Source organism: Ammodytes marinus (genome assembly GCF_949987685.1).
Source record: "Ammodytes marinus genome assembly, chromosome: 19".
In the NCBI taxonomy this organism is placed as follows: domain Eukaryota; kingdom Metazoa; phylum Chordata; class Actinopteri; order Uranoscopiformes; family Ammodytidae; genus Ammodytes; species Ammodytes marinus.
In genome coordinates this window covers 3,429,414-3,442,189 of record NC_137223.1, presented here as the reverse complement: position 1 = coordinate 3,442,189, position 12,776 = coordinate 3,429,414, and the positions used below count along the sequence as shown (strand labels likewise).

The 12,776-nt window shown below is 44.7% G+C and overlaps 1 protein-coding gene across 3 annotated transcripts in view; it reads right to left on the bottom strand.

Moving 5' to 3' along the window:
* Positions 1-1,543: 1,543 nt before the first annotated feature.
* Positions 1,544-12,776, bottom strand: part of tab2 (TGF-beta activated kinase 1 (MAP3K7) binding protein 2) — a 45,129-nt gene continuing 33,896 nt past the window's right edge. For 2 of the 3 annotated variants that reach the window (XM_080048014.1, XM_080048015.1), the window contains exons 3-7: positions 10,166-11,819; positions 6,944-7,104; positions 5,157-5,250; positions 3,985-4,080; positions 1,544-3,786 (exon numbers count right to left, since the gene is read on the bottom strand). In XM_080048014.1, coding sequence (XP_079904140.1) covers positions 3,662-3,786; positions 3,985-4,080; positions 5,157-5,250; positions 6,944-7,104; positions 10,166-11,819 — 2,130 coding nt within the window. In that variant the 3' untranslated portion in view covers positions 1,544-3,661. The remainder of the gene's footprint in view (positions 3,787-3,984; positions 4,081-5,156; positions 5,251-6,943; positions 7,105-10,165; positions 11,820-12,776) is intronic. The other variant, XM_080048016.1, reaches the window with a different exon arrangement.

Below are 12,776 nucleotides of genomic sequence, written 5' to 3'. Positions count from 1 at the left end.
CTACAATCTTGTCCCTGATGTCCTTAGACAGCTCTTTGGTCTTGCCCATAATGGAGATGTTGGAGTTTGATTTATTGACTCTGTGGACAGGTGTCTTTTATACAGGTAACAAGTTGAGACAGGTGTGTTTTATACAGGAAACTAGTTGAGATTAGGAATACTAATCTGTGGGAGCCAGAAGTCTTTATGGTTGGTAGGGGATCAAATACTTATTTCACTCAATGAAATGCAAAATTATTTATATCTTTTTTTAAATGTGATTTTCTGGATTTTCTTTTTGATATTCTGTTTATCACTGTTAAAATAAACCTAGCATTAAAATGATAGACCGCTCATTTCATTGTAAGTGGGCAAACTTACAAAATCGGTGAGGGATCAAATACTTATTTCCTCCTGTATTTGGTTTGTAGTTGGTTTCTAACATCAGCTTACAAAACCCTTTTATATACTATCTATGACAACTACTATCTATGGGGTGGTAGGATGGCCTAGAGGAAAAGGTGGCCGACCAGTAACCATGAGGTCGCTGGTTCGATCCCCGGCACCGGACAGGAGGGTGTTAGTTGTAAAACTAGCAGAGGCTGGTATTGCGTCTACGGTGCCCACCATCTCTACCATTGTGTCCTTGAGCAAGACACTTAACCCCAAAACTGCTCCAGGGGCGCTGTACTGCGGCTGACCCTGCGCTCTGACCCCCTCCGAAGTGTGGTAACTTGAGAGGGGATATGCGAAAAGACGAATTTCAATGTGCCTCGTGTACAACTGACAAATAAAGATAACTTAACTTAACTTAACTTAACTTAAAACCCCTTGGTGTATTGAAATGAGTTTATTGTATAAAAATTCATCTTATCCGAGCGCTCTGGTGGCGTGGTCTGTTTCCACTGTCACCATCTACTTCAAACTGTCAAATAAAGGTTAAAGCACAGAAAAATACGAATTGATCCTATCTTGTATAAGGATGCTTCAGTACTTTTTGTTGGTTAAAGCCATAGATAGTATATAAGGTTAAAGCGTTGCAGTGTCCGAGAGCCCCAGTGGCAATGCATAGTCCCTGGTTCGTGTCTGGTAGGGGATGTTTTCCCATGATGCATTGTTCCTCTTCACAGTGCTGTCGGCTCCAATTAATTACATACATTTCCCCAAACGGGGAAAAAAAACAGTAATCTAAGCAAAACCTGCAACAACATGCCTCACAATCCTGGTCTAACATTCAATAGAGCTTTGTCACAGCAGAAAAAGCCTAAGTGTAATTATTAACATTAATAATATATTCACTAAAGCTTCCCTGGAGTTCAGCACCTGATTAAAGCTACAGTAAATGGAATGAGCCCTTGTGAACTATTAGTCCCAGCTGGTAGTAAATGCTCCCTGTGAGGAAGCTCAGTTATTTGACAGCCCATCATACATTATGAGTTGGCGTGGGAATGTGAATGTCTCGCTGCCTCTCTTCAAAGCTCTATTGGTCTCTGCTGCCATCTAGCGGATACATGCATCACCAAAACAAAACAGAAAAGAAAAAAATTCAGATAGATTTTTTTTTATTATTTTTACAAATAACTTATCTGTTACAAAGACAGTTTTCCCAGCTAAAATCAAAAAAACACTTTTAGATATCCAAATTATTTTTTTTCCATATAATAAAACATGAATAAACTGCCTCTTCACACCAAGGAAAACTGGTTTCTTTGGGTTGGAAAAAGGAAAAAAAAAAAAAGTATGGCGTAAGTGCTTAAGAGACCATTATTCATCTTCTACTTTTAAATGAGTTTTTAACAATACTAAAAATGTTGTTTCTGTTTTCAAAATGGCACTCGGATGTGACAAGAGTACATTATCAAATACAAATTCAATAGATCTAAAAAGGCACTGATGCAAGGCAACATTTCACTAATGTGAAAAAAAAGTAACTACTCCACAGTTAAGGTAAAGTTAATGACAGTAAGTAAACTTTAGAAACACCCTCGTCAATAAAAGCTTAGGAGGATGAAATGAGCCAAATAAAAAATAAAAGAGTATACAAAGTGGACAGTCATGTTGTGCTTACTTTGTTTTGCTTCTTGCCTTGTCTGCTTCAGAGATGTGGTTTACCATTCTGACCTGGTTGTATATAAAAGGCATGGGACAATGATAGGAACACTAAACACAAACAGATTCACTTTGATCTTTGGTACCTGACGTTAAAAAAAAAAGCCCCATTCAGGTGCACAACAACATGGAAAGGTTTTAAGCCAATCAGCTGTTCCCATTCGCTCTGTGACATCATGTATCTGCAGTAACGTCCTGATTGTACTGGAAAATGAGTGTCTCTGTGCACTGAGGTGTAGAAGTCCCCAAAACATTAAACCTACATTCCAGTTGTCAGATAAGATGGCAGTTTGTCTTTTTTTTTTTTTTTTGCATTTTGACCCCTTCCCTCCCTCCCACCAACCGTCCCCACATATTTGGTGTCCTGGAGAAATAAAAAAAATTAAAATAAAAAAAAAAGACTCCTCCATTGCCTTCAACGTTGCTGTATCTGCAGATGGTACACAGTAAAACTTAGCAATGACACGAGCCATGATGAGCGGACTGGGGCAGAAGAGGGCTTTCTCTGCTCTGCTCCTCTCCTTCTGCAAGGCTTCAACTCTCACAGAAATCAAGTCAAAAGCTTTAAAAAAAAAAGGGAGCATGGTGCTTATTGGTTTGAAAGAGGGAAACAAAACAAGACAAAAAAAAGTAAATAAAGTCTATAAAGCTATACTTACAGGAAATACACGTGATTCATAGTGTGAGGAAGAAGGCTTTTAAAGGCACATTCTAAAATTATGTACAGTAAAAAGCTCAAAGGGGGACTTTCTGCCTCCGTGTACTGTACACAAAGCATGCAACTTAAGTTTCTTTTTTTGTTTTTTTCATTAACTCATGATTAAAAAGAGACAGAATAGGGAGAGAGTGAAGGGGGAGGACCAAGAGGCACGTTTAGACTTCCTCCATTCAGATCCTCTACAAACAGCAAACAAACTTTACAGTCCATCATTAGTCTGTTACTTTTCCCTTCAGATGCTGGAGAGCAGTGGCTGAACAGTTCCCAATCCCCCGCTCAGGCCACCACACACCAAGAAAAAAACTGAAAATTCATTCAGCAAAAGGCACATTGGCACCTGTGTTGTGTGTGTGTGTGTGTGTGTATATGTGTGTGTGTGTGTGTGTGTGTGTGTGTGTGTGTGTGTGTGTGTGTGTGTGTGTGTGTGTGTGTGTGTGTGATCACACTGCAGGGCCACACTCGTAATACTGTAAGTGGGAGCAGCGAGGTATCCCCGGGGCTAACGTGTCACCATCAGAGTCTCTAAGGTGAGGTATCATCCGACTCTGCCAGCCTTTTTTTGAAACAAAACAATAAAAGGAGCTGTAAACACTATCCAGTGGAGCCTTCAGTGGACAGCATTCTACAAACATTATAGGACCGAACAAAAAAAGAGAAAGAAAAATCCTGGAAAACGGGGCCGCGTGATGCACGTGGACTACGCCACCATCCCAGCTTCCATACAAAAAGTTAAAGAGCCAGAGAGGGGCCCCTAACCCCGGCAGACAGACAGGTAGAGAGGGCCCCCGGTCTGTGTCTTCTAGTGTGGGAGCAGACAGACAGGTAGGCGGGCGGGCAGAGCAGCTCCTCAGTGGCTCAGAAGTGGCGTGGGAACTCACACTGTTCACAGCGGTTGAGGGCGGGATGGTTGAGGAAGGTGCAGGCGGTGCAGCTCCACTGCGTGCCCTCGTCTTCCTCCTGCTCACGAGGACTGCCCGGGTCTGCAGGGACACAGCCAGGTGTTACAAGCACAAAGACCTTAATATTACCACAATCAAGTCATGCATTCACCAGTAAAAAGTCATATATACAGTACATATGACCTATCAATAGGTTTATAACGGGGGGGAGGAGGGGGGGAGGGCATACTAATGTAGTAAATTGATCAGACATTGCCATGCATCCTCTTCTGAACTTACCAATGGATAAAGTACCTTTGGGTTTGGGTGGGACAGGACCAAGGAATCCAATGTTGTCATAAAAATTATGGATTGCACTGGGATTAAAGTGTGGTCCTGTGAACACATGGAGGGGGAACCACATGTAATGGTGGACGTCCATGTTTCACAGTGCATTCAAGTCATCAACTGCAGTATGTACACACTCAGACCTTACACAACACCACCACCACAATGCAAAATGTAATGTGATAAAACGTAGACTTTAAAACAATAATGAATACATGCATTTGTAGGCACAGACTTGATACAACTGTAACTGAACCTGGGTGTGACACACTGACACTGCTTCTGGTTTAGCCACTAACTAGATTGAACAGAACCAATGACTGTCTTTATTGTGATAATACTGAAGGGAGATAATAAGCAGGACGTTTCTTCCTGAAAAAAGGTGATTGGATAAAGTGTGACTTCCCCTGGCCTGGGATCAAATAGCACTACAGCTTTCTCTCCATAGCACATCACTGCTCCCTACTCACTTCAAAAAGACTTCATCTGTGACTAATGACCAGCAGGCATAATAATGGCCCACTGTTTATGTCTAAGGTTAGTCAAAATCTGGGGTTAAATGCCAGGTTATCAGCAGGTCAGTGAATGAGAGGTGCCCATTCATTCACCTGTGTAAATCACTTGGGTCTGTGGCATGGCTCTATTAGCAGTGCATTGCTGCCAGGGGGGCCATAAATCCCTTGTTACCACCCAGCAACAGGATGCAATAGAGGAAGGGCTGGTAGTTAACAGCACAATGGCAGTGACTTGACTGCGTGTGCCCAGAGGATGTAAGAGCAGGCCTGATCTACAAGCTGCCTATCTGACCTCACTGCCTCTATGACTTACTGTTCACTTTAATATGATTCAACACACACATACACATACACAATGCCAGTTAGAAGCACCAAATACCTGAAAATACCCTAAATCAGAGAGTCAGAGAGGGAGGGAGGGAAAGAGAGAGAGAGAGAGAGAGAGAGAGAGAGAGAGAGAGAGAGAGAGAGAGAGAGAGAGAGAGAGAGAGAGAGAGAGAGAGAGAGAGAGAGAGAGAGAGAGAGAGAGAGAGAGAGAGAGAGAGAGAGAGAGAGAGAGAGAGAGAAAGAGAGAGAGACAGACAGACAGAGACAGAGACAGAGACATACCTTTTGTATTAAGCAGATCAATTTCTTTGGTGAGGCAGTCAATGTCGATCTGCAGTAACCTGTTTTTGCATCTCAACTGCTTCATTTCCTCAATCTGAAAGAGAGTGAGAGAGAGGGAGGGTTGAGAGGTGAGCACCAGAGAGGAGCAGGTCTGTGCCCTAGCTGGCCCCACCAAGGACCCAGGGAGCTGGGCAGCAGAGGCCAGCTAACCTCCACACTCTCTGCCTCTCTGCTGACTCAAAGTGGATGAGAAAGCCTTTTAACTCAACCCCAGAGCTGTGGACAAACTCCCTGCTGCACCATCTAACATGAGGATGAAGCCGTGAAGGAACTAGACATCTACATGTTCTCCTGACACACTCTGTGAGCCGTCAGTCTGAAATATGGAACAATATACAGTCAAGCCCCAAATGAGTCATACCCCGATTGATTATTGAGAAGGGTATGAATCATTTTGGACATCAGAATCAGAAAGGATTTTATTGCCAAGAAGGGTTTTACACCAACAAGGAATTTGTCTTGGTGAATAAGGTGCATACAGTTAGACAATAAACAATGAACGAACAGTGACTGTAATATATACAATATAACACAATATATAAAGAAGTGATAAGTTAAAATAGTATAAAATAGAATAAAAACTAAGGTAAATATACTTAAAATGACATGCCACTTTTTGTTCAAATGTAAATAAAAGCTATAAAAAATAAAAAAAAAAATAAAAAATCCACAATGATGTCTCTTGCACATCGTCTTATTATCTTCTGGGAGAAGCCTGTGTCATTTCCAATCTAGAAAAAAACTTGCTAGTTGAATAAAAGTAACTTTAAGTCAAAATTTGCCAGGGGAATGATTATGAATCATTTCGGGCATGACTGTATATCAGCCCAGTCGTAGACAGAGCCTGTAATCAACATAGTTTCAGAGTGGAGCAGCGTAATGTGCCATCAGCTCAAACCAACACATGGCAAATATGAGCCACATGGTCTGCGTCAGTAATAACCAGAGAGACATTTGTTTGCAGTCATGAAGAACATCTGATGACTCTTAATCACATACACTGTCTGAGTCCACTGCTGCTAGAAGCATAATAAACTGGGGTTGTTACATTGATTGATCTAGCCAATGAAAACTGTCTGCTCACACTATCTTGGCCTTTTCTCCATATCCTTGCTGGTGTTAGCTGGGAAATGTATTCATTATTTTTTTTGGTGAGTGAAACCTGAGAAGGACTATACATAAATGCATTGTGTGCACCTGCGTGTATGGAGGCGTACATGGCGGTGAAGTAGTTAACCGTAAGCCATTCTCTTGTTGCAAAGTTGAATTGTTCATTGTTTTTTGTTGTGATGCGTTTGCTGCTACTGGATGTCAGATTTCTTTGGGATCAATAGAGTATCTATCTATCTATCTATCTATCTATCTATCTATCTATCTATCTATCTATCTATCTATCTATCTATCTATCTATCTATCTATCTATCTATCTATCTATCTATCTATCTATCTATCTATCTATCCATCCATCCATCCATCCATCTATCTGCTATTGTTTAATGATTGATAGATGGAAGGTTCAGTAGCTAATGATTACTGCTCTCAACAATGAATATCACTACATGTAAACATTTGAATACTGGGTCTAAAAATACATACCATATAAAGGCTATGTCCCTGCTTTGATTCAGTGTAGGGGGGCCCTTTGCAGCATTACACCCTCTCTTGTGTATTGTGTTAGTAGGGTGTACTGTTCAGATGGAACGCAAAGGGCAGTGAGTGTGTCTTACAGAAGGGATTTGGGAGGCGGAGTTGGATCTCTCCAGCCGTCTCCTGGTCAGGTCGTTCTCCATGTCGTTCACCTCTTCTTTTAGCTTCTCCAGCTTCTTCTTCTTCAGCTCCAGCTCGTGCCACAGCCGCTCCATACGGGCCTTCTGGTGGACCAACAGGGCTGCACACACACACACACACACACGTTGGTTTTTATCACGTCCAAGGACATTAGATAGAGTTTCATTCATTTCCGAGAGACTTCCCCTAACCCTACCCACTGTCCTTACCTTAACCTAAACCTAAGTCACCTTAAAGCAAGTCTTCACCCTGAAATGAATTATGTATGTGATGGGGACTTCCATTTTGTCCCCAAAAGGGAGGTAAGTCCCCACAATATCACTGTGTGAACAGAAAAATGTCCCCACAACATGAGTAACACACACACACACACACACACACACACGCACGCACACGCACACACACAAGATTCCTCTGGGCTTTGTTTATTCACTGCAAGTGTAACCATACTTAAACATGATTTGCAATTTTGTAAAATGATATACTGAGAAACCAAAGAACCAGGGAACCAAATAAAAAAATGCCTAGAGGATCCCTTCAAGGAGAATTGAGTATACAGTCCTGACACATTTTGAGCCCAGGCTGATGTGTGTATACAGCAGGCGGACCAGTTTGGAGCTTAATCCCCCTGTGGAGAACAACAGCTCAGTGTAAGGATAGAAAGGGGGAAGTACATGAGAGCCCCCTTTACTGTTGTCCATAGGCCTGTGTTTCATCACCTATTGTGGTAAGGTGAAGGGATCAGCCTTATCCCGGTTGTTAGCTGTTAGCGGTAGCTGCAGGCTAACTTGATACAGCACCTCCACTGTGTGCACAGGATCCACTCAAGTCTCTACAGCGCTTTGCCCATAATTCTTGATAGTTCCCGCATCCGCTGACAGGTCGCAACACCTCCGACACACACACACACACACACACACACACACACGTTTAACGATCAACAACTCTCTCTCTCTCTCTCTGCTGCTACACACTGCACTGATTACAGGAGGAAGGTTGAATGCTAAACCTCTCCTGTGGGACAACAGGATCATACACCTGCTCTCCTTTCAAAATGTCTCCCAGCTAAACTGCTCCATGGGAGAGGAGTCGCCCAGTGTGAGAGTGGGATCTGGATTTTAAGTGTGAATCCTCGTGGTGTTTTCCAACAACACACAACACACACACACACACACACACACACACACACACACACACACACACACACACACACACACACACACACACACACACACACACACACACACACACACACACACACACACACACACACACACACACACACACACACACACACACACACACACACACACACACACACACACACACACACACACACACACACACACACACAGCTCAATAGAAACTGCACTTGAAAAAGCCAAGTGAGAGCTGGCACAAGTACATTAACTGATTACATACATGTGGCGTTATGTATTTGTTGTGCTCGACTGCCAACCTTCAACTCAGTTTGCTAATGAAACGCTGTGTTTTTTAGTAGTGCTTTTCATTCAGCTATGATGAAAGCAAATGTGCCTTTGTTTTTTTTAAATATTGGATAATACACACACACACACACACATTACGTGATAACGGGCAACTTCTTTCCTATAGGCTACTTCAACACCATCCAGGTGTTTCTTTCCAGTGAAACACTGTTTAAAATGAATCCTCCATATTGGCAAACCCGTTACAAAAAAAATCAAAAAAAATTGTCATTTCAAATAAGCTGTAGAAAGAATGACAAAGTCGTCCTCTTGACTTAAACATTTGCATGAACGCGTGGTCATCTTTCAATACAAATCCTAGGCTCTGTCCTTTGAGAACCAGTAACCAGTTTACAGAGCCTAGGTTGTGTATTACTATTAACACTAGAACACACAGTACAAACACAAACAGGTAGGGGATCATGAGAAGTTGACAATAAGTGTTCTCCAGAATAGCTGAATGCACCTTTAAGTCTGGGATTGCTTTTTTGAAAAATGGCCATCACTCGGGGAACAGAAACGGGTCTACTCATCTACAGATGTAGAACATGCAATGACATGCAATATTGTGTAACAGCAACAGCTACAAATCTAGGGTGTGAATGGTGAACACATAAATGTTTCATTCATAGTGACAGGTGTGTTTTAGTTTTTTTCCGGTAGGGATTGGATTGTGACTCGGCTGTTGTCATTTTGCTAGCAGATGACTATGCAGGCCAGAGGAAGCAGCATGCCCCGAGTCAAGCCCCTGTTGGTGGTATAGTCACCACAGTGCAGGAGCCACAGCCGCTGACTCACACGCAATACAGTGAAAAGCCCAAAAAAGGTAACAGGCAGTGTGTGTGTGTGTGTGTGTGTGTGTGTGTGTGTGTGTGTGTGTGTGTGTGTGTGTGTGTGTGTGTGTGTGTGTGTGTGTGTGTGTGTGTGTGTGTGTGTGTGTGTGTGTGTGTGTGTGTGTGTGTGTGACGTTTTGACTCACAGCACCCAATACCAGCAGGCTACGGGGTCAGCGTTTAGCATGGAGGACTCACACTGCATCACAGACATATTAGCTCTCAGCTAACTCACATTGCACTACTGACTGAACACCAATGACAAGCGCAGACCTACACTCACTTTGGCTCAAAAACTACACAATCACAATCAATGTTATGGAAAGAGACTCTGACAATCACTCAATGTACTTCATAGTAAAATGACTTTCTTGGCAGGATGCAGTGGAAAAAGCATTTAGACCAACTGCTGGTAGAACTGACCTGAACATATCAGTCACTGTGCACACTTCAGCCACTTGACATTAACTAAACAAACAATAAACATGGACGCCGACTGCAATCCTTCAAATGTTTGAAAAGTTAGTCAAAGCCCTGGGTTGCTGTTAACACTTGATCTTACGTATGTGTTTGAAAAGTTGCAGCTGTAAGAGCTGATCTGGTAAAATGCCTTCTAGAAATGACTCATCAGCACTTTGCAATACTAGCTATAATACTAGCACTGCACATACAATGACTAGATGAAATGAACATTGTATAAAGAGTTTTAAAGGGTTTGCAATGACTTTAATGCCCGTGATATTTCTTGGTAGGATATCTTTTATATAATACATGCAGTCTTCTGTCTTATATTCCTGTGTTTGTATGAGGGCATAAAGAGTGAGATGAAAGCCCTGCTCACCTTGTGTGTACGCTGCATCATCAGAGCCCATGCTGAGTCTCCGGGGCTCGTTGGGCCGTTCCCTGTGTGGAGACAGAGGGTCTGATAGATGGACGGGGTCTGGCTCCACATAGTGGTGGTCCTGGGGCAGGCTGAGGAGGTTGTTGGGCTCAAACGTTGGGGACACCACGCCAGGGGACACAGCCGGGGGCTTATTGGGGGACACGGTGATTTTAAAAGTGTATTTGGTATTGGGCTGAGTCACCACCACACGCGGAGAAGAAGCTGTGCCTCCTGCTCCCACAGAGGCCCGGGACTTAGGAGGATGGTGGTGGATGTAGGCGGGGCCCATGCTCACTTGGCCCCCCATGTTCCTGGCCCCCGAGGGCCCCTGCAAAGGAGGGTTGGCTGAGATGTAGACCGTGGGAGGGTTCCTACCCCCACCGTCATCGCTGGAAGCATTAGCTGAAATGTAAAACTGAGGCTGGGAGCGAGAGCTGGCCGTGGCCACTGTGCCCTCCTCACAGGGGGCCGAAGCAGCAGAGGGCGGGCTGGCAGAGATGTAAACAGTGGGCTGGCTGCGGCTCAGGCCGGGGCCTCCGATGGCCAGAGGGGCGCTGGGGACAACAGCAGCCCCAGAGGAAGAGGAGGAGGAAGAGGAGGGACAGGAGGAGGACGTAGAGGAGCAGCGTGGCCCGCTGCCCGTCCGCAGCACAGCGGTGCTGGTTGTGGAGTTGCTCCTCTGAGGAGGTTCAAGTTTGATCTCTATCTGATTCTTGCGCGGGCCGGTGGAGATGTTCTGGATGTTGTACTGACTGATGGTAGAGCTGGGCATGACGGAGGACGAGGAAGAGGAGGAGCAGGACGAAGAGGCCTGGCTCCCTGTGGGCAGACCAGAGGGAGCCTGGGGGTTAGTGGGGGAGCTGATGGGCATGTAGACGTGAGAGGTCTGGTGGCCCTGCTGGTGCTGTGAGGTATGTGAGGCGTGTTGAGGGCCGGACCAGGAGCCCGACAGGCTGGACGGGTGAGAGATCTGGTAGATCTGCTGCTGGGGCTGGGAGGTGGGGCTGTACTGGACCCTGCCTCCCTGCTGCTGGCTCTGCCGGCCTGTACCGGTCTGGCTAACGTAGGGCCTGATGTAGATAGAGTTACCCTGTGGACTGCCGAGGCCCGACTGGGGCCCGCCGTGTATGTGCAAAGACGTGGGCGTGTTGCGGCCTGTGGGGATGTTGGGGGCTAGCGTGACGGTAATGGGGTTGAAGCGTGGGGCCTGCTGGCCGCCCATAGCGGGGCCTTTTACACCCAGAGGGTAGAGGCCCAGGTGTTGGGGAGGCTGGGGTTTGCGTGTGGGCTCCATCACACCGAACACATTGAGGCCCGAGGGCGCCTGCACCGGGGCTGAGCTGGGCTCCTGCTGGTAGAAGTCAGTGTTAGGGGCCTGGCTGCTCTGGAGGGGCCCGTCGCTCAGGCTGTGGGCCAGAGTGCGGCTGCCGTTCATCCTCAAGCCGTCCGGCACATGGTGAGACTGCAGGCCCAGGTTGAGCTGGGTCATGTGGTTGTGAAGCCTGATGTAGCCGGGGTCTGAAGACAAGCTGTGCTTTCCCTCCTCACTGTACAGGTAGACCGGGCTCACCTGGGACAGGTATTCACAGCACGCGTCTAGGTTGTTGTTGTTCTGAAGGAATGAGAGAGAGGAAATTAACTTCATCAATCTGACATTCATACCCAGTTAAAGCCAATCCAGCAAATCATTATCAACTAGCTTGTAATATTGTCAGTTTACCACTCCACATACTGTACATACAGTTTGGTCTGACATAAGAAGGGTTTAGGAAAACAAAGGATGGAGCAGCTAAATGAATGGCAACACCCTGGTTCATAGGTTTCACTTGCCAGTGGGATGCCAGGGTGCTGAAATACAACATAGTGTTCTATTAATGCTGAGTTACCTCCTATTCATTCATTTCCCTGAGATCTTCCCTGTCACTGTCTCCAAGAAGTGTTTATTCATTGAAGTCTTTTAAGCAGTTAAACCTTGGATTCATTTAATGCTCTATAAAAACAACACTACGTTTACATGTTCAGCATATTCCGATTTAGGTCCATATTCTGGTTAAGACAATATAACAAATACATTGTTTCCATGGTCAGAAGCTATAGGGATATCCCCGTTACCATGTCAATCAGGCTATTCAGAATGAACCAGCGACGTTCACTAGTAGTGGTAGACGCGTCATGATGACAGATGGCAGTGCGTTCTTTTCCGACAATAATTCCCGTCCCATCCAAGGAAAATGAACTCTCTTTATGTCATTACCGTTGTCCTGCATTGTTTTATCAGACATAAAGGACACCTCTTCTTTTAAGGAGGGTCACGCCATGGTTGACACACTCTAGTTTTACAGCAGTGCACCAGGTCATGCGTGGCAAACTGCGACAAATTGGTCAAAACACGTCTTAATAATGTGACTCAAATCTGAACACTCCACGTCTTAATGTGATAATGGCTTACTCCGACTATGACCTATATTGCCGTGGATGTCACCATGGTCAATGTTACAGTAGAGCCTGGATGAAAAGTCGTTTTTTGAGGCAAACTACCATTTTTAAAAGAGAATACTACTTTTTGTCT